This window comes from Triticum aestivum, chromosome 6A (assembly GCF_018294505.1).
Source record: "Triticum aestivum cultivar Chinese Spring chromosome 6A, IWGSC CS RefSeq v2.1, whole genome shotgun sequence".
In the NCBI taxonomy this organism is placed as follows: domain Eukaryota; kingdom Viridiplantae; phylum Streptophyta; class Magnoliopsida; order Poales; family Poaceae; genus Triticum; species Triticum aestivum.
Genome location: NC_057809.1, coordinates 599,224,177 through 599,246,435, shown reverse-complemented (window position 1 = coordinate 599,246,435; position 22,259 = coordinate 599,224,177). Strand labels below are relative to the sequence as shown.

The 22,259-nt window shown below is 50.5% G+C and overlaps 1 protein-coding gene across 1 annotated transcript; it reads right to left on the bottom strand.

The window, feature by feature from the left end:
- Positions 1-34: 34 nt before the first annotated feature.
- On the bottom strand, positions 35-938 carry LOC123128867 (uncharacterized). The gene is made up of 2 exons (XM_044548976.1): positions 609-938; positions 35-427 (listed from the first exon to the last, which is right to left on the bottom strand). Exons 1-2 carry the CDS (start codon positions 801-803, stop codon positions 236-238), a joined length of 387 nt encoding a protein of 128 aa, XP_044404911.1. The 5' UTR covers positions 804-938; the 3' UTR covers positions 35-235.
- Positions 939-22,259: the final 21,321 nt, after the last annotated feature.

Below are 22,259 nucleotides of genomic sequence, written 5' to 3'. Positions count from 1 at the left end.
AGGCTGTGCAAGTGAATATTCTTGTTGCTTCAAATTAAGAATAAACGGGCACCCGTCTCCTCATTCCTCAAGTGCAATTTTTTTGCAATAGAACACAAGATTTGCGGACATAACACAAATTTTTTTTTTTTTTTGCATATTCTGTTCTTGTTCGTCTTGCTAGGCGTCTCGAATTGCAAAATGGAACCGAAAAAAGACACATGATGTCATCTGAACTTTGAAGGGTGTACAAGGCCTAGTCCTGTGTGGAAGTGGAGCTGAGCTTGAGCAAGATGAGGACGGCGGCCGCCATGGGCAGGGAGACCATGAGCAGCGCCTCGACGATGTTGGGCCGCGTGATATCGGGGAGCAGCACGCTGCCGTACTTCACGGCCGCCGCGCCGCCGATGGACCCGAGCCCCAGCGTCAGCAGGTAGCCGGAGTCATCCTGGTTGAACAACACATGTGAACCAAAGGGAAATCGGTTCAGAAACCAAGCAAATTTCAGTTATAGATTATGTGAATGTAGTGCTACCAGTGTTCCAGGGCGGAATGACTGCCGAACCTGAAGATAAAGATTCTGAGCAGAACACATTTGTTACGGCAGTGTGGGGAGGAGGAGCACTGACCTGCGGGATTGGACCCTTGCTGTCCGGCTCAGCCTCGGCGCCGTTGGTGTCGCGGGACACGCGAGCGCGACCGCCGGCGCGTCTCCTCGCCGAGCGCCGGCAGCTCACGCGGGAGCCGCGCCCCGGCGGCGGGGCTGCGCCGGGGCCGGAGACGGTGGCCCGGGATGGCGCGGCCACCGCGCACGCACCCGCCATGGACACGAGTAGGGCGCGGCAGGAAGCAGAGACGGGAAGGCCTTCCGCGTAGCGCAGCGCCTACGTTCGTTATCCACAGCCGAGACACAGCTTCAGCTGGCAGTTTTTTTTTCCTTTTCTTTCCTTTTCCGTGAGATTGAGCATGCAGTTTTCGTACAAGTACCCGGAAAACTAGGGGGGGTTGATCTTCTGCCCCACGCTTGTTGGAACTTTGGGCATGTTTGCTTCATGCCATAGTGCCCTGCCAATTTTTGCCGAGGGGTCTGTCGTGGTTCTAAATCTGACAGTAGAATAGGGGTAGTATAACGGAGCATGATCTATCGAGATGCATATGGGTGACACGGTGGTTTTAGCGAGTTCGGGCCTCTCACGGTGGAGATAACAAACCTACGTCTCGTGCTCCGGAGAGGCTTTGTTTTATCTGAGTATATATCCGGAGATTACAATGTATGTGAGAGAGAGGAACGGATCCCCATGCCTGAGCTAAGTCCTGAGACTAATGGTGAAGAAAGAGAGAGGTGGAAGCCGCCCCCTTTAGTCTAGTGGTGGGGGTGGCTTATATAGAGTGCGCCACCCCCTCACCTCCTATGTTACAAAGTGGGGTATGAATGCTATAATGACAGCCCACTATTAAGCCTTCACTATTAGAAAGATGCCGACTGCTTTGCTGCCTGCTGGTCTTCGTATATCCGAGTGAGTCATACGGTCGAGTGGTGAACTATCATCCGAGTGGATAGTATGTTGCTTGGTCGAGTGGATAGTATGCTACTTGTCCGAGTGGACAGTGTGTCTGTATGAAATTGACCTGGACCCACATGTTGTATGGACCCCACGCTTCATGATATTTCGACCCTTCGTGGGCCTACCTGTTATGTATATCCCCAACATTAGCCCCCGAATCGATTGCGATTTTGCAGAACGAGTTGGTGTAAGACACAGTTTGGTCCGAGTGATTACAGAAATACTCGGTACATGTCGTCGCGCTTTCAGACAACCAAGGTTTGAACAAAATCTCAATGGATTCCGGTACCATGCTTCCCGACTGATCGAGGTATGTGTCTGTGAGGAGCAACTTGGTGACATTCGTTCATCTCTCGGGAGAGGTTTATCTCGTGATCTGAGTATGGGTGTGTCATTAAATCTGTGCGACCAGATTGACACATGGACTGTTCTCTTAGAGAGATGCCATTCTTATCCCGGAGGAACGTCAATACGAGTCGGTTTTAGATCCACACTTGTGAGTTTCACACTTTGAGTCCTAGAAGAAGGCTCAAAACAGGTCCACGGAGGAGCGTTAAACTCGCCTTATAGAATATTTTTTGGAGTGATTTGGAGCTGGGCCTGCATCGAGTAACTGATTACTCGGAATTTCTTCACGCCTGGAACGTGTCTTTTTTGTTGTTTGGCCGTCACTCGGGTTGGGCGGACCGTTCCGAGTGGATACCATTCCAGTGGGGGCACGCTGAGTGCACCCACTGGGTGTAGTCCCCGAGACTGCTGTCGACTGCGGGCAGTCGGCGGGAGTCTTAGAGCCTGTCTTTTTGTTGTTGTTTGGCCGTCACTCGGGTTGGGCGGACCGTTCCGAGTGGATATCATTCCAGTGGGGGCACGCTGAGTGCACCCACTGGGTGTAGTCCCCGAGACTGCTGTCGACTGCGGGCAGTCGGCGGGAGTCTTAGAGCCTGTCTTTTTGTTGTTGTTTGGCCGTCACTCGGGTTGGGCGGACCGTTCCGAGTGGATACCATTCCAGTGGGGGCACGCTGAGTGCACCCACTGGGTGTAGTCCCCGAGACTGCTGTCGACTGCGGGCAGTCGGCGGGAGTATGAGAGAACTAAAACTCTTCTTAGCTGGTACTGATCGAACTTGTTCTTCTCTGACTCGGAGGTCGAGTAATACTGGAGATGGGTTTGCATCGAGCAAAATGTTTCTTTCTGAGTCCTCTTCCAGTGGGGGCACGCTGAGTGCACCCACTGGGTGTAGTCCCCGAGCCTCTGTCGGACTAGATGAGTCTGGCAGAGGGTTTAAGTCTCTCGGTAAACCTCCATGCAGTTGGCATGGCAAATATCTTTGTCTGGAATTGAATCAATCGGATGGATGCGTAACGAGGTGGTTGTACGAACGATGAGTAAGGTCGCCTGTACGATTCAGCGATGGCGCTTCATTTTTACCCTTTTGCATGAAAAGGGGTATTTATCCAAGTGGACATGCTTCACTTATAGATCTTCGGCGAACCGAGCATGTATGGTCAGAAGAATATCTTGATGTGATCAACAGGTTGACCAAATGGGCGTAACCCCTGAGGGTGACATGGCCAACTGCCGCGCGTAGCCCCCGAGTGATGCTCGAAGGAGGTAAGCTTGCTACAGAGTGTGATATGAGGTTTGACCATATGAGTAACTTAGCCGTTCCCGTGCTGGGGGTGTAGAGGTAAAGACATGTCCAACTGATGGTGATGCGCGGGGCGGCCGAGGGGCGAGGACGTGTATAACCGAGTGGCGACGCGCGGGGCGGCCGAGTGGTGAAGACGTGCAAAACCGAGTGGCGCCGCGCGGGGCGGGCGAGTGGTGAAGACGTGCAGAACCAAGTGGCGATGCGCGGGGCGGCCGAGTGGTGAAGACGCACACAACCGAGTGGAGACGCGCGGGGCAGACAAGTGATGAAGACGTGCGCAACCGAGTGGCGACGCGCGGGGCGGCCGAGTGGTGAAGACGTGCAAAACCGAGTGGCGCCGCGCGGGGCGGCCGAGTGGTGAAGACGCGCACAACCGAGTGGCGACGCGCGGGGCGGCCGAGTGGTGAAGATGCGCACAACCGAGTGGCGACGCGCGGGGCGGCCGAGTGAAGGACTAAGTGTCCAGCTGAGTGGCAAAAATGGTCCTTGAAGGAGTTAGCCAGATGCTTTTGAAGCTGATGTAGCGACAAGGTCGGTGTAGTGTGGCTGTGGCGCAACAAGACCGGTGCGACAACTGAATTTGAGTAGGAACGAAGATGGCACGCAGAGTGTCTGGGTGATTATGAAATTTGTCAAAGTGACGGATCGAATGTACTTGTTGAAGTGAAGGGTCTGATTGGTGATGAAGTACTCGACCACTTAGGAGAGTGTCATTCCAAATGAGATGCAGCCCCCGAGTGCGGCGTAGCCCCCGAGCATACTACAGGCTTCGACAACGGACATGTCGGAATATGAGAAATATAGTTTTGAATGGATGATTTGTAATTCATCGAGTCGGATTTGGGTAAAGATGAGGAGAAGCTTCCGAGTGATGCTCGGAAGAAGCAAACTCGCAAAAGAGTGAAGTGTGAAGTTTAATTATGAAAGGGACTTATCTGTCTCATGCCCGACGAGGTCTATATCATTGATACGATGAAGAGAATTCCATAGAGGGGTTGGCCGGACGTGTTTGAAATCAACAGGGCGACAAAGTCAGTGTTGTGGTGCGCTAGGACCAGTATGGAGACCGAGTCCGAGCAGCGATGAAGTTGGCGCGTAGGGCCGTCGAGTGATCGCGGTAACTTGTGTAAAAAATGGCACAAGTCAACACAATAATTTCTTGAGGAAATTTGATGTGTGCTGAAATGATTTGTGTGAATAACACCCATAGACACCCGCTGGGAGTGCAAGGGGCTTGCTGGTTGACCAGCAAAAGTTTAAAAGAGCGAAGGATTCGTTCGCACTTGTCGAAGCGAGAAATCCTACTGAACTTGTTGGAATACCGGCTAAAATAAAACGGAAGTGTAGTGTTTTGACTGAGTTGCAGCCCCGGAGGACCGATGCAAACTCGAAATGAAGAACGACACATGGTGTTCGTGAATGATATATGCGAAAAAAGGAAGTTGGACTTCGAAGTCACATAACCAGTACTAAGCAAGTATGTGAAAATAAGCAGTCGAGCGTAGAGGTACACTCGGTGGTGTGGCCTCCGAGTGAACCTGATGTGTGAATTATGGAATACTCGGGAAGACGAAAATAACAGAATGTAAAATGACTTAGCTGTCTGAAGGCGCGCAGGGCGGTCGAGTGGTGATGAGGTGACCAACCGATTGGCGACGCGCGGGGCGGCCGAGTGCTGATGAGGTGATCAACCGATGGCGACGCGCGGGGCGGCCGAGTGGTTATGAGGTGACCAACCTGTGGCGACGCGCGGGGCGGCCGAGTGGTGATGAGGTGACCAACCGAGTGGCGACGCGCGGAGCGGCCGAGTGGTGATGAGGTGACCAACCGAGTGGCGACGCGCGGGGCGGCCGAGTGGTGATGAGGTGACCAACCGAGTGGCGACGCGCGGGGCGGCCGAGTGGTGATGAGGTGACCAACCGAGTGGCGACGCGCGGGGCGGCCGAGTGGTGATGAGGTGACCAACCGAGTGGCGACGCGCGGGGCGGCCGAGTGGTGATGAGGTGACCAACCGAGTGGCGACGCGCGGAGCGGCCGAGTGGTGATGAGGTGACCAACCGAGTGGCGACGCGCGAGCGGCCGAGTGGTGATGAGGTGACCAACCGAGTGGCGACGCGCGGGGCGGCCGAGTGGTGATGAGGTGACCAACCGAGTGGCGACGCGCGGGGCGGCCGAGTGGTGATGAGGTGACCAACCGAGTGGCGACGCGCGGGGCGGCCGAGTGGTGATGAGGTGACCAACCGAGTGGCGACGCGCGGGGCGGCCGAGTGGTGATGAGGTGACCAACCGAGTGGCGACGCGCGGGGCGGCCGAGTGGTGATGAGGTGACCAACCGAGTGGCGACGCGCGGGGCGGCCGAGTGGTGATGAGGTGACCAACCGAGTGGCGACGCGCGCCGAGTGGTGATGAGGTGACCAACCGAGTGGCGACGCGCGGAGCGGCCGAGTGGTGATGAGGTGACCAAACCGAGTGGCGACGCGCGGAGCCGGCCGAGTGGTGATGAGGTGACCAACCGAGTGGCGACGCGTGGTGCGGCCGAGTGGTGATGAGGTGACCAACCGAGTGGCGACGCGCGGGGCGGCCGAGTGGTGATGAGGTGACCAACCGAGTGGCGACGCGCGGGGCGGCCGAGTGGTGATGAGGTGACCAACCGAGTGGCGCCGCGCGGGGCGGCCGAGTGGTGATGAGGTGACCAACCGAGTGGCGACGCGCGGAGCGGCCGAGTGGTGATGAGGTGACCAACCGAGTGGCGACGCGCGGAGCGGCCGAGTGGTGATGAGGTGACCAACGAGTGGCGACGCGCGGGGCGGCCGAGTGGTGATGAGGTGACCAACCGAGTTGGCGACGCGCGGGGCGGCCGAGTGGTGATGAGGTGACCAACCGAGTGGCGACGCGCGGAGCGGCCGAGTGGTGATGAGGTGACCAACCGAGTGGCGACGCGCGGAGCGGCCGAGTGGTGATGAGGTGACCAACCGAGTGGCGACGCGCGGAGCGGCCGAGTGGTGATGAGGTGACCAACCGAGTGGCGACGCGCGGAGCGGCCGAGTGGTGATGAGGTGACCAACCTGGTGGCGACGCGCGGGGCAGCCGAGTGGTGATGAGGTGACCAACCGAAGTGGCGACGCGCAGAAGGCGGCCGAGTGGTGATGAGGTGACCAACCTGGTGGCGACGCGCGGGGCGGCCGAGTGGTGATGAGGTGACCAACCGAGTGGCGACGCGCAGAGCGGCCGAGTGGTGATGAGGTGACAACCTGGTGGCGACGCGCGGGGCGGCCGAGTGGTGATGAGGTGACCAACCGAGTGGCGACGCGCGGAGCGGCCGAGTGGTGATGAGGTGACCAACCTGGTGGCGATGCGCGGGGCGGCCGGAGTGGTGATGAGGTGACCAACCGAGTTGGCGACGCGCGGAGCGGCCCGAGTGGTGATGAGGTGACCAACCGAGTGAAGTAGACCCGTCCCGCGGAGTAGTAATGCGCTGGGTGGTCGAGTGAAGTAGACCCGTCCCGCGGAGTGGAGATGCGTGGGGCGTCCGAGTGAAGTAGACCCGTCCCGCGGAGTGGCGACGCGCAAGGCGTTCTAGTGATGTAGACGCGTCCCACGGAGTGATGATGCACGGGGCGGCCGTCAGATAGGTTGATGAAGTCGCGAACATCCGAGTGGCAATGATGCGCGGGTGTTTGAGTGCTAGCAGACTGCCCGAGTGGACCGTTGTTCCAGTGAGCTTTAGTCTCACTCCGAGTAAAACCGCCGTGTACTGGAACTGGTCTGTGTAGTACTGTCGAGCAGCTGAAGCCAGAAGGAGTCGCTGCCGCGCGCCCGTTCAGTCGATGCCGGAAGGAGGTGCTCCTGGGGCCGTCGTCGAGCCGCAGGTGCCCGCGCGATGTGCCAGCTAACCGATGCCGGAGGGAGGGACCACCGAGTGCCTAAGCTGTCCGGGAGTGCAATGCATCTGAGTGGATTCTCCCGAGTAACCGGGTCGTTCTCCCGAGTCTATCTGTGTTCAGTCCCGATGATGGAGGGATGAGTCGCTTGACGCCGGAAGGAAGAGCTACTCTGCACCAGAGGGAGGAGACGATCGGGGCCGGGTAAGGAGCTGCTCGGCGTCAGCTGTGTGTTATTTGTTTCCGTTCGAAAGATCCCTCGTATGACCCTGCGAGTTTGCAAATAAAGCCACGGTTAATATGCTGTGTGGTTATACCTGCATGCATGCACCTATTAATTGGTGCAGAAATAGCGGAAGTAAAGCGCTCTTTGGCCGCCGTAATCAGGTAACCGAGGCTGGAAATCCTCACTAACTGGCCGCTTAATGAGGCGGTCAATTAACTCCTCGGAAGGGTTATGAGGTCCACGTCCTGAACCTGTACGCGCATGCAGGAGGCTTTAATTAGTGGCAGTTAAGCAAGAGTTAAGGCCGTTCATGCATGTAAGGAAGTTTCCCTCTCCCATGGCCGTTTATCCCTTGCATGCAGGAAATAAATGGAAAGGAATTAAGGTTAGAAGGAAAGTGAAAGATGGGGCACAGAACTCCCTGGTCAACCACGGCAGCAGCGGTTTTTGGCCGCGATGGATCCGAGTGCGGGGCGGCGTCTTCCTGCGAGGCCGCGCGTGGGCGGAGCTGATCGGAGACGTGGACGGCTCCGGCGTTGGTGCCGCGTGCCGCCCGTGCATCCAGCGCGGAGGTCGCCGCGCGGCGGTTCACGAGGGACGCCCCCGCAACGTGCCGTGTCAGGGTATCGCGGAGAGGCGGCTTCAACGCCAGGCCTGCGCACGCGTCATGGTGACCACAGCTGAGCGCCCGTGTTGTCAGATGGACTGTCGAGCGCCGTGTTGATGCCCTTTTCCCTTCCTCGTCTCTTCTCTGATTTATTCATGCATGGGTGTGTCTGATCCTACAGGAGGAAAAGACAAACTCATTGTTAGACAATGTATTGTAAAGAGACTAGATCGAATGGATACTTCCCTGGTCCTTTTGTTTGTACGAATGGTGCGATGAGTAGAGCTCTAGCGGCCAATTTCTCTGGCGATGGTAGTTGATTTGCTGTTGAAGATTGGAGAAAAAACCATTTGCATCATGGTTCGATAGACGCCATGCCCCACGGTGGGCGCCAACTGTCGTGGTTCTAAGTCTGACAGTAGAATAGGGGTAGTATAACGGAGCATGATCTATCGAGATGCATATGGGTGACACGGTGGTTTTAGCGAGTTCGGGCCTCTCACGGTGGAGATAACAACCCTACGTCTCGTGCTCCGGAGAGGCTTTGTTTTATCTGAGTATATATCCGGAGATTACAATGTATGTGAGAGAGAGGAACGGATCCCCATGCCTGAGCTAAGTCCTGAGACTAATGGTGAAGAAAGAGAGAGGTGGAAGCCGCCCCCTTTAGTCTAGTGGTGGGGGTGGCTTATATAGAGTGCGCCACCCCCTCACCTCCTATGTTACAAAGTGGGGTATGAATGCTATAATGACAGCCCACTATTAAGCCTTCACTATTAGAAAGATGTCGACTGCTTTGCTGCCTGCTGGTCTTCGTATATCCGAGTGAGTCGTACGGTCGAGTGGTGAACTATCATCCGAGTGGATAGTATGTTGCTTGGTCGAGTGGATAGTATGCTACTTGTCCGAGTGGACAGTGTGTCTGTATGAAATTGACCTGGACCCACATATTGTGTGGACCCCACGCTTCATGATATTTCGACCCTTCGTGGGCCTACCTGTTATGTATATCCCCAACAGGGTCCACCTGTCGTGTCGTGGGTATTTAGGCCTCTCTCAATGCTCCACATTGTACAGGTGCTAAGGCTGCCATATAGACAAAAAAGATGATGTGGCAAGGTAATTAAGAAGAGAGAGATGGGTGCGGTGACCGAGGAAGAAACAATGCCAAGCGCGGAAACCTAGGGAAAACACTTAAATGAAAGAAGCCCACCAATGTACGGACAACTTTAGTTGCTAAATCATTAAATGAAGAATGCTTAGCAACAACAAGCTAAGCACCTTTGCATTGGAGACTTTAGTTGCTTAGATTTTTAATGTACTTAGCACCTCATCTTAGCACTAGTGCATTGGAGGAAGTCTTAGGGGCCGCTGTCAGGCCTTGTACAGTGTTGGGTGCTTATGCAACAGTGCTTAGAGAGAGAGAGAGTGCTGTTGCATCACAAGAAAATTTTGTCACACAATGAGAGTCCTTCCAGTAGGTGCTTACTTGCTTCAAATGTGTAGCATCCGTGAGGGAAGGAGGGCAGTTAACTTCCCTAAGCACCGGCTGGCATCGAAGCCAAAGCTTGCTTTCATACCACTTAATAAGCACCTGTGTAAGCATCTGCCCGGAGAAAAATCGTTTTTTTCTCCGAGGCACCTGTGTAAGCGCTTGCGTTGTACATGGCCTTAATGGCTAATCCTAAGGGGTCCACCTGTCGGTGGCCCACGCCGGAGTTTAACGCAGCGGCGCGCGCCGGTGGTCTCCGGCGACCCAAAACACGGCTTGAGCTTTGTGACCATAGTACTCCTTTCGTTTCAAAATATAAGAACGTTTTTGACACTAGTGCGTTAACTTTTTTTTGTAGGGCAAGTATAATTATAATGTTTGCGAAGTCAATCACCATATGTTGATCGGTGGCTCCCTCGGTAATAAATAGCTTGTATGCATGCTGCCATGTTATGCTTTGCCTTTGCTTGTTTCAGAGGTTCCGTACCAGCTCTGCCACTCCCTGTTTATTTGAAAACATCAAAACTGTAGATAGCAACTAGAGTTTCTCATTCTTCTTTTGAAATGGAATAGGGCTTGTCACCTTGCTGGAATATGTAGAGTTTACTTTCTTAAGAGAAATGTCAATGCCTACTTGGCATTGACAGTGTGGCTTTATTCATTAGCATTATGCCAAGTTTTCGCTTCACTGCTCTAGCATAGTTTGTAGACACTAACTGCTACTGTTCGCAATGAGAGTTAAAGAGTAACCAAGTAAAACAGGGTTGAGTAACCGAGTGTCTTTACTTCAGGATCTATGTTTTAACTCTACTAGCAACCAAAGTTCCTTCTCTGATGATTTATTTTTGATTAGGCTAGACTAGAAGGACAATTAGTGGGAGTTAGCAGAGCAAATTAGCAGGTTACCCTTTGGCTCTGTTTCACATGGCACTGGGGTTGTTCTACTGCTTGTAGATTAACATCCAGGTTAACCACTGTTGGCTGGCCACTTCTTTGGTGGCTGGCATTCTTGTTTGGTTAGGCGTTCAATTCTGTTTGCACGGTTGCACCTGCTGCATTCTCATTGATGTTGAGATTATGTTGCTTGTTGTTGAATTCAAATGAAGTAGGCAGAGCCATGAACCACTTTGTTGTCACTTATTTTGTTAGTATTTTTCTTTCTCTTGTCTTATGTTGCTAGAGAAATATAACTTGGTTCTTTGGCTATTGGTTACAAGAGGGAAAGCATATGGGATCTACACGATGTGATGAGGAGATCTATCTGGGTTGGGTTGTCGAGGAAAAGTAGGGAGGGGGAAATCCCCATTTAATAGGTCACCCTCACTGAGTGTTTGCTACAATCTTGTATGTGTAGTCATCCCTCTGTAAAATATAAGAGGGTTTAGATCACTAAAGAGTTGAATGGGTAGAGAGTGCCGTCGAGGTCTACATTATTTCACGCGCAGCAGCCAAACATGATTAAAATTTGAGAACTTTGGCACTCGTAATAAAGAGAAACAAAAACAAGGACGGGAGATTAGCAAAGAGGAGGTGGTCAAACTTTTGCTCCATGACACATACAGATGGATGACACACAACTGGGTGCATGTGGGTATACAGATGGAGAGAGAGCGAACTATCAAGGAGGAGGGTTGTTGGAGAGGGAGAGAACTATCAGATGAGAAGAAGATGAATTCCAAGGATGAGGTGTTTAAATAGGCGGACAATTACCTAGTGCATTGCGTGATGGACCATCTTCCACGAGGGAGAGGATTATTGATTTAGAATATAACACAAAAACATTTATGGAGAGTAAAACACACCATTACTAGAAACACAAAATCTTTTTTTGTTGTTCTATGTGTGTGTGTGGGTGGGTGGGGATGGGGGGGGGGGGGGGGCAGGTGCCCCCCTCCCACTAAGTTTGGCCAATTCTCATATTTTTGATGGAAGATTATCACCTATGCGGACATATCCATCTGAGTTTTGATGGAAGATTATCACCTATGCAGACATATCCATCTGAGTTTTGGTGTGTCGACTAATGCAGCAGGACTCTCCCATGCACCACTCTCACGTCTCACAATTCAATTTTGTTCTTAGTCCATCGGATACGATATTGATTACAATGACTTTTATAGGTATACACATACATGAGCGCACTAATTAAACACCCTTCCTCAATCCTCATACGAATTTTACTCTCTAGTGCTTTGCTCTAACATCCGCTTTGTCCTGCTTCTCAAATAAATAAATCATGTTCATGTCTGACAGGTTTGTCCATGGAAGCGAACTACCCTACAATAGCATCAAACGCGACGATCTTCTCGGTAACATGCTTAATAAAATGCACATCCGTCAACTCGTACGATGTCATGCCAACTAGTTCTCGGTAAAGCGCACGTACATTTTGAGTAATTTTATCTTTTTTTGTATAGAGCTCCTCAGATGTCATTTGACTACCAAAATTTACAAGCCTCTCTAACATTTGTTGATGATTATTCTCACAGAGTTTCAGGTTTTCTCGAAATGTTTTGATATGTTTTTTTGTATGGGTGCACCGTGAGTGTGCCAAGGGTGGGTGTAGAAAAACCACTTTCGGGTAGGTATCATCGACCCTGTGACTCTAGAGGCAATTGCATGCAGGGAAGCTCTAGCCCTAGCAGATGATCTTCTTCTTCTTCAATACTTCATCATTTCTTCAGACTCCAAGCAAGCAGGTGGTGGAAGATATCGCAAGAGGAAATCAGGGTCGCTATATATGGTCCCATGATCACAGAGATAAACCTTCGAGCTGCAACGTTTAACTACAATTTGATTTTTGATTTTTGAAGGCCGTGCCGTTAACGGCAAGCTTATAGTCTAGAAAGGCACTCTCATAATCTTGGTCCGGGACGTCATATGTGGTTGGCTCAACCCCATGCATGCTCTGATTTGTATCCCATCTTATACGTACGGACTATAATCAATAAAGCTAATTTGCTTTTTCCTCAGTAAAATAAAATAAATAAATCAATTTCCATGCATCTCAACTGACGGTACTGCATGAGTGGACTAGCTAATTAAGGAGAGACGAGTGTAGTGTGTTGGGGTGAGCCAAATGGGATGCGCTGGGCCGCGTGTGACCAGCAGCGTTGCGTGTGGTTACTTGTACTTTTTGGTCACCGAGACGAGACCCACGGAGATGAGTATGAACGAATCGAGAAGAATCTGACTTCACTCATCCACTTTCCTCTCTCCCTTCACCTACTGCTCCTTCTTCCTCTCACCCGGATTACCCCTCTGTAGCGAGTGTGATCGGTCGGTCGATCCACCTAGCTAGGGTCATCCATCCAGTGTCACCTTAATTAGGTCAACCGCACTTCACTCCGTCTCCATGGCGTGGCCGTGGCGGGTGCCGCATAAGCTGTGAGGAGGACCGGAGGGAGAGATGTTGACGACGGCTGAGGAGGCGGCCTCCGGCCGCTGCCGTCCTCCGGCCGCTGCCGTCCTCGCTCCCGCGCGCCTCCGCCGTCTGCAAGCGATGGCGCTGCCTCGCCTCCGGTCCAGCCTTCTCCCGCCGCTTCCGCCTCGACCACCGCCGCAGCCCTCCGCTCCTCGGCTTCTTCAACGGCGCTATTCCCGAGCTCTCCTTCAAACCTGCTACTCTGGAGGACGCCCCCGATCGTGTTCCGCCCGGGCGCTTCTTCTTGCGGTCGCAGATTTACCTCGGACTCATGTGCTCGGGTGCCGCCATGGCCTGGTATTAGGCGAGGACTGGTACGACCTCGTGGTGTGGGACCCCGTCACCGGCCAGCAGCACCGCCTAGACTATCCCCGGACCCGGAGTTCGATCCGACCAAATCCTTGGTCAATGGGGCGGTGCTCAGCTCTGCTGCGACTGCGGGAGACGTCCGCTACTTTCAGGTTGTTTTGTTGGTACTCCTTCCATCTAGGTGAGTAGTTGTGCACCATGACCAAGGAGAAGGGGAAAACGAAAGAATTTAATATTTATTTGTAATTAATAGTATTACATGCAATGAACTAACCACTGCATGTCATATTTGGTAGTCTCAAGTCATTAAAATCATGCACACCCCACTTATCTTATTGGTTGATATGTTAAGAAACAAGAAACGAGGTAAAAGTTAATGCACTGCGTTTAAGTGTTTTGGAATTATTTGGTTTTCGTAAAATGACTTACACACCTAGACGGAGGGAGCAGTGCGAGATCACCAAAAAAAGTTGCTCGCCCGTGTTTACTCGTGACACATTGGAGTGTGGGGTGCTCTAATGTCAAAACCAATTCCATCCGGGTTTGCTGTGGGCCCCCTTGACTCCAGGGTTATTCGTGAGCCTGCTGTGCTAGTTGGGGATTCCTTTTACTGGGTACTCGTCGGTACTACTATGTTCAATCTCCTTGAGTTCGATTTGAAGACGGAGAGGCTAGCCCTCATACGGATGCCAGCAGATAAGTCTTATGATGCAGCATTTCCGAATAATAGTCCTCACGGCCGCTTCACGATCATTCAGGCAGAGGCTCATGGGCTGGATTTACTCTCCGTGTCAGGCTTAACCGCCCAATTATGGAAAAGGAAGGCCGATTGTAATGGTGTTGCATCATGGGGTGTGGAAAGAAGTGTTGAACTGGACAAGTGCCTCTCCATTGACATCGATTCAGAGGGTTACTTAATCATACAAGGGTACGCTGAGGCCAATGATTCCTGTAGGAGCCTCTTCACGGTCGACGTCAAGCTTGAGCCATTGCGGTGCAAGAAACTTTTCGACACCAACGAAAAGGAAAGCTACTATCTGTTAGACTTATAATATAAGTCATGTACCCTTTGTATTTTTTCCATTGTATAAGGGATTTCTTGCATATGTTCCACACCTGTACATGTATATATACCGGCCTATGGCCTCATGAGAATACAAATTGCTTATTCCTAACATGGTATTAAAGCTAGGTCATTTTTTTGCACGCTGCAACTCATGCTATTGATCCATCTCTCCTCCCCGATCGAAGGCGCCGGCCTCGATCTCCCGGAGTCTCTCGATCTGATCGATCGAGTCCGGCTTGTCTTACTCCCGCTCGAAGCCAGCGCCCGCCCGCCCTGATCCAGTCGCTCGTTCCGCCAGCGGACGCCCGATCCAGTCGCAGAGATCGAGTCCGGCTTGTCTTGCTCCTGCTCGAAGCCAGCGCCTTCCGCCAGCGGACGCCCGATCCAGTCGCCAGCGCCCGCCCGCCCAGTCGCCAGCGCCCTCCCGATCCCGATCCAGTCGCCAGCGCCCGCCCGCTCGATCCGGTCGCCCAATCCAGTCGCCCGCCCGCCCTGAAGTCGCTACTCCCCGCTCGCATCTGATTCCGCTGCCGGTGGTCTGCTGTTCCCGATTCTGCTGTCGCTGGTGCACTCGTCGGATCTAAAAAAATGTCTGCTGCATCGGGCTATGTTGTTGTCCCTCGCTGTCCGGTGATCTTTGATGGTACTAACTACACCGAGTTCACTGGCTTTATGCGCATTCACATGCGTGGCATCCGTCTCTGGGTGTTCTTTCTGGCGAGGTCTGCTATCAGCCACGTCCAGATCCTCCGGTGGCCCCTACTCCGCCGACTCCATCGGTTCTTTCTATGGATGCTAATCAGGCCGCCAAGGATGCGGCTAAGCTTGCTGATGAGGCTGCTGATCGTGCTTATGATGAGAGGGTTTTGGCTTATGAGGAGGCTCTTCAGACGTATCATGGTGCTTTGTCTGTTTACACCCAGTGGCTTGATGATGATGCTCGTGCTGCAGCTGTTCTCACTGCTAGTGTTCTGCCTCAGTTTGCTTCTGAGTTTCTGGGTCTTCCTACTGTCTTTGAGATGTGGACCCGTCTTCGTCAGCGCTATCAGCCCTCTGGTGATGTCTTATACCTTTCTGTGATCCGTCAGGAGCATGCTCTTCAGCAGGATGACTCTACTGTTGATGACTTCTATGCACAGAGTTCTGCTATCTGGCGCCAGCTTGATTCTCTCAGCAGTGCCGGTTGTCGTACTTGCCCCTGTTGCCAGGCTATCCAGGCCAATTTGGAGTTTCATCGCGTCTACGAGTTCCTTTCTCGGCTCCGTAAGGAGTTTGAGCCCCGGCGTGCTCAGTTGTTTGCTCGTGGCCGTATTTCTCTCATGGAGGCGCTTTCTAAGATTCGTGCTGAGGAGACTCGCTTATGTGGTGCTGGTTTGCTGGAGGTTCCCTCTGTGCTCGCTACTCGGTCTTCTTCCACGCCACCTGCTGCACCGACCCCTTCTTGCTTGAGTGCTCCGCCGCTCTTGCCCACTCCTTCTGGAGGCTTAAGTCGCCCCCGTCCACATTGCGATAACTGCAACAATGATGGTCATATTGAGTCCCAGTGCTACACGAAGAGGAAACACCTGCGCAAGACGCGATCATCATCTTCAGGGACTTCGTCATCTACCTCGACAGCTTCAGCCATTGCTTTGACTGAGCAGGATATTCTGGGACTTAAGCGTCTTCTCGCGGCTTCAGGTTCTTCCTCGACGGGTACTGTTGGTTCTGTGACTGATGCTTCCCGCACTGAGCAACCGCCCTCTACACAGTCAGGTACATCCCCATGGGTTCTGGACTCTGGAGCTTCTTTTCATATGTCTTCTCATTCTTCCACTTTGTCCTCTCTTCGATCGCTGGCTTCTCCTGTTCATGTCTTCACTGCTGATGGTACTCCGCTTTCTGTTGCTAGTAGAGGCAATCTTACCACTCCTTCTTATTCTGTTCCTGATGTTGCTCATGTTCCTCGACTTACCATGAATTTGTTTTCTGCTGATCAACTTACTGATACTGGTTGTCGCGTCATCCTTGACGTTGACTCTTGTTCTGTCCAGGACCGTCGCACGCACACTCTGGTTGGGGCTGGCCCTCGCCGCCGTAATTCTCAGGGTCTTTGGGAGTTGGACTGGCTTCATGTTCCTTCCGCTGCCACCACCATCGCCAGTTCCTCCGCTTCAGTCGCCATCATATTATTTTCATACATGATTTCTCTCGTTACACATTGCTTTATTTCATGACTTCTCGTAGTGAGGTGTTGTCTATTTATAAACGTTTTGCTGCCATGGTTCATACTCAGTTCTCTTCACCCATTCGTGTTTTTCGTGCTGACTCCGCTAGCGAGTATATCTCTAAGATGTTGCGTGGTGTTCTTGCTGAGCAAGGAACTCTCTCTCCATTCTCCTGTCCTGGTGCTCATGCTCAGAATGGTGTGGCTGAGCGAAAGCATCGACATCTTCTTGAGACGGCTCATGCATTGATGATTGCTGCCTCTCTCCCGCCTCATTTTTGGGCTGAGGCCGTCTCCACCTCCACCTATCTTATCAATATACAACCTTCCGCTGCTCTACAGGGTGGTGTTCCTTTCGAGCGTCTTTTTGATCGTTCTCCCGATTATTCGATGCTTCGCTTGTTTGGTTGTGTTTGTTATGTTCTTCTTGCCCCTCGCGAACGCACCAAACTAACCGCTCAGTCTGTTGAGTGTGTCTTCTTAGGCTACAGTGATGAGCATAAGGGCTATCATTGTTGGGATCCTATCGGTCGTCGGATGCGTATCTCTCGTGACGTGACTTTTGATGAGTCTCGTCCCTTCTACCCACGCCCATCTTCCTTGATTTTTTCAGTGGAGGATATCTCTTTCCTCACTTTTCCTGACTCACCTATCACCCCCGTCGCGCATGTGCCTATTCGTTCCACTCCCTCTGCTTCTCCACCTCTAGTCGATTTGCAGCCACCATCTTCTCCGGTCTCCTCGCCTAGCATGTCACCGGATTCTACACCTTCATCTCCGGTGACTTCTTCGTCGCCACCCCCCAATTCTACCTTGACGATTCCTCCTATTGTTCCATCTCTTCCTCAGCATTACACTCGTCGTTCATGACCTGTGGATGCCTTATTGGACGAGTCCTCTTCCTCTCAGCCTCCTTATGGCTTGCGTTCTCGTCCTCGTCCGCCTGTTGATCGCTTTGGATTTCCCACCGCTGGTGCTGCTGTTCTTGAGCCGACTTCTTATCGTCAGGCTGTTGTTCATCCTGAATGGCAGTTTGCGATGGCAGAGGAGATTGCTGCTCTTGAACGCACTGGTACCTGGGATCTTGTTTCTCTTCCTCCCGGAGTCCGTCCCATCACTTGTAAGTGGGTCTACAAGGTTAAGACTCGCTCCGATGGTTCTCTTGAGCGTCACAAAGCTCGTTTTGTGGCTCGTGGTTTTCAGCAGGAGCACGGTCGTGATTATGACGAGACTTTTGCTCCTGTGGCCCATATGACCATTGTTCGTACACTTCTTGCCGTTGCCTCTGCACGCCACTGGTCTATATCTCAGCTTGATGTTAAGAATGCTTTTCTTAATGGTGAGATGCGTGAGGAGGTGTACATGCAGCCACCACCTGGGTATTCTGTTCCTGATGGCATGGTATCTCGTCTTCGTCGCTCTCTCTATGGCCTTAAGCAAGCCCCCCGTGCCTGGTTTGAGCGTTTTGCCTCTGTGGTCACTACTGCTGGTTTTTCAGCAAGTGCTCATGATCTAGCATTGTTTATTCACCTTTCTCCTCGTGGTCGGACTCTTCTTCTTCTCTATGTTGATGACATGATCATCACTGGGGATGACCCCGAGTATATTGCCTTTGTAAAGGCACGTCTTAGTGAGCAGTTTCTTATGTCTGATCTTGGACCTCTTCGCTACTTTCTTGGGATTGAAGTCTCTTCTACCTCTGATGCCTTTTTTATATCCCAGGAAAAGTATATCCAGGATCTTCTTGCTCGTGCTGCTCTTACTGACGAGCGCATTGTTGAGACTCCTATGGAGCTCAATGTTCACCTCCGTGCTACTGATGGTGATCCTCTCCCTGACCCGACGCGTTATCATCATCTCGTTGGCAGTCTTGTCTATCTAGCTGTCACACGTCCGGATATCTCTTATCCGGTTCATATTCTGAGTCAGTTTGTCTCTTCTCCCACATCGGTTCACTATAGTCATCTCCTTCGTGTTCTCCGATATCTTCGGGGCATGATCTCTCACCGTCTATTCTTTCCTAGCTCCAGTTCTTTACAGCTTCAGGCCTATTCGGATGCTACGTGGGCTAGTGATCCTTCCGATCGCCGTTCACTTTCTGCTTACTATGTTTTTCTTGGCGGTTCTCTCATTGCCTGGAAGACGAAGAAACAGATTGCAGTTTCCCGTTCGAGTGCTGAGGCTGAGTTGCGAGCCATGGCTCTTTTGACGGCAGAGGTGACTTGGTTACGGTGGTTACTTCAGGATTTTGGTGTTTCTGTCACTACACCAACTCCGCTCCTATCTGACAGTACATGTGCTATTAGCATTGCGTGCGATCCTGTGAAGCATGAGCTCACCAAGCATATTGGTGTTGATGCTTTCTATGTGCGCGCTGGTGTGCAGGATCAGGTTATTGCTCTTCAGTATGTGCCTTCTGAGTTACAGTTGGCGGATTTCCTGACGAAGGCCCAGACTAGAGCACAACATGGCTTTTATCTCTCCAAACTCAGTGTTGTTCATCCACCATGAGTTTGAGGGGGGGTGTTAGAGTTATAATATAAGTCATGTACCCCTTTGTGTTTTTCCCGTTGTATAAGGGGTTTCCTGCATATGTTCCACACCTGTACATGTATATATACCGGCCTATGGCCTCATGGGAATACAAGTTGCTTATTCCTAACACTATCGACCATTTGAAACTGTCTATGCTGCAGGTAATTAATAGCATGCCTGCACACTGTCGGTATAACAAAACCAGGTTACTCCTTTCATGTTAATTGGTTGGTGGAATGCCTTTCCCATCCTTTCATGTTAAGCTAATAATTTTAAATAGTGTTGCATCAGTTATTCTTTTGCTGCTTCATGATCTCTCCAAACCATACCAATTTTGTTCTGTCCCAATATATGGTTGTGTGGTTGTGTTTATGTAAAATTCTTATGATCTAGAAAAATAGTATTAGTTTTTGATATCCTACTTAGCTCATGCCACCAGTTCTGTTCCTGTGGTTGAAAAAAATTCTTTATATATAATTGAAGTAAATTTCATTGTTGTCTACCCGTTGACATATGCAAGAAATGTATAATGGTAGTGCTAGTGCATATAGATGCAGTGCAATTTTTCTAAATCAATGAGGCGATGTGATGGCATAATTCTGATGTATTGTCCATAAATATGATGCCAAGTTGTTTCTAATATTCTCACATTTTCATTAAGATTACCATTGGACAATGTGGTTCAAGTCAGAGCTAGGATCTGTATGCCTTCTCGCCGTCAATGCGAAATTCCAAAATATTTAAAAACCACTTTATTTTTTGTTGGCAATGAGAGGCAGACTAGTATATAATAATTTAATTTGATTTAACCTGAGAGGCAACCTGTCTGGCAAGTAGCTTCAAGCATCGAATTGCAAAAGAGTACCGCTTGTTTCTTTTCCTTCCGATTTCCATCTTCCCCATTATAGTTGGATTTCATGCATTCTACACATATACAACTATAATCATACAATCAAAGCAAAACAATCTCCGCCGAGTTGGCAGATGCCCACCCATCGGTGATCAGTATGGTCTGCTCATGTCGTGAAATGCCTAGGGATGCCCACTAGCCAGCAATGGCCTGGATTGTGCCACCTCACTGATCCGTGGCACCATGGTGTCCTTGTTCTCTCCACCATGCCTTCTTCAAGACCATACCATCTCTATATACACTAGAGGTACCTATCCACATGTGGGGTGCGCATGCGACTTAGGACTTGGGAACGACGGGCCGGGGGAAGGGGAAGTAGGACGACAGACGGCCGATTCTCAGGCGCTCCACTGACACGTATGTCACTATCTGCTTGCTTAATGGTGCGTACCCAAAGTTTGTATTAGTAACCAATTAATCCGCTGGCGCTCCACTGACACATAACGCTGCATATGCTGTGGCGGAGCTTGATAAAAGAATCTAATCTAAGCTTGCTCAAAAAATATTTTGCAACTTGATTCAAGGCTGGGGGCCAATGCCCCCCCCCCCCCCCCCCAATCCAAAGACTCTTTCACAACTTTGAAGACGACGAAGAAAATCCGTTGAGTTCGGCGGGGGGATGTACTTCCTGGCCGCGGTGGAATTGGACTGCGCCTGGGGACGAGGGCCCTTTTATATGCATCTCAATTTCAACAAGTTCAAGTGGATAACGAGTTTTCACACATGCAAGCAAACTCTCAGATATACACTAACAGTGAGAAAGACCATGCCGTGAGAGTCCTCAAGAGGTTGGGTCTGAAGGTCTGCTTTGACGCAATCTTCTACTTCGAGACTCTGAACAAGTAGTTCCTGACGCAGCCATGGGACAAGGCCGCCACCCCTGAGATCTTTGACATTGGGACATTTGGCCCGATCAGGTGGCAGGGTCGACAAGCTAGCTAGGACCCCCGTCCAATGCAAGCTAAACATCAAGGCCATGAAGACAACCCTAGAAATGTCCAACGTCGACCCCTCCAAGGCGGCGTGTCTGTCATCTTGCAACATTTTGGTCGATTTTCACATCATTCCAACCAACAAGGTGAAGATCTGGGTGGTGACCTCAAAAAAGCATACCCATTTAAACATACTTTGACAAGATTATTACTGAAACAAAAAAACATGCCAATACATCAGAGCTTATATGTGCACACGAATTCATGTTAATTATTCATGAAGTGACTTTACATCACCGATAGGAAGTGCAGCTGGCTGCAACCCACCTCTAGCCAACTTGGTAGTACACTATTCCATAGGTCCAATGAATGCAAAGGTATAAGGGCAGCAAGCAGATAAAAGGATCAAATAAAAACACAAGAGGAAGTAATCACTTGTAATATTAATGGTTCGGTTCATTACATCCCTTTGAGCATGTCGTGGAACCAATATGTATGGTTCTAGCTTTGATCCCATTGAGAAACTACATGTTTACAGATCTCCTTATTTTGACCCCATTATTTTATAGTCCAGTCTTCAATAGTTAAGTTAACAACAACATCAAGGAGGGAGTGTACCTCCCTTTTGCATTTGAATCAGTTGAAACGATTAAACCTCTCCGCAAACAAAATCTGCAAAGCATGTATCAAACATTTTAGAGTAAGACGATAATAAAGGACCTAACTTCACACAATCTGAAAAATGCTCAATTCAATTTTTTTAATAGTTGATAATGTTTTCCATGAGAAGTTGTATGGTGTAGGCCTGACTAAAACTACACACCCTAACTAGTACATAGTAGTAATTGTACCTGTAACCTATACTCTTTCTATTTGTATATGCCTACAAATTTATGCACTTCCGGCAGTAAGTGATATTAACCTGGTAAGTATCCCATTTACCATTTACCAACCCCATTTCTATCATAGCTCTAGAAGCTTTGGACCTGAATACACCTTTGTTTGACCACTATGAGGACTTTCAAACACTTTTTGTTCGCCTAGTCAGCACCTTAATTAGAACACAATCAACATCTTTAACACATCGAGAAATGCATATCCGGATCTTACACTATATAGGTAGTGACTTCGTTATTCTAGTAAATGCATATCCTAGATAGATAGGAAAGCGCCACGCGTTGCCCGCAGAAGCGGTGGGCTAACCAGCATTACTAACCTCTTTAAAAGCAAATAAGGTTAAAGAAGTATACACGTAAATAACTAATCATGCATATACACAAATAGATATGGAATCTAAACATTTTGTTTACGACAGCATGAGCTTCCCATGTAAAGCGGCTTCTAATGTAAGGCAGTTATGTGAGACTCTAGTTTTTCATGTTTGCTAGTTACCTATGGTTTTTAGACAAACAAAAATAAATAGGTGTTCCTTTACGAAAAGGTTGCATACCATAAACTGTGAAATAAGCTGAGTGC

What these genes read in the sequence shown, in the direction of transcription:
- LOC123128867 (XM_044548976.1), bottom strand. Translation starts at nt 803, where the DNA reads ATGGCGGGTGCGTGCGCGGTGGCCGCGCCATCCCGGGCCACCGTCTCC. An exon ending in GCAAGGGTCCAATCCCGCAG is followed by an intron (nt 428 to 608) that starts GTCAGTGCTCCT and finishes TTGTTCAACCAG; the next exon opens with GATGACTCCGGCTACCTGCT.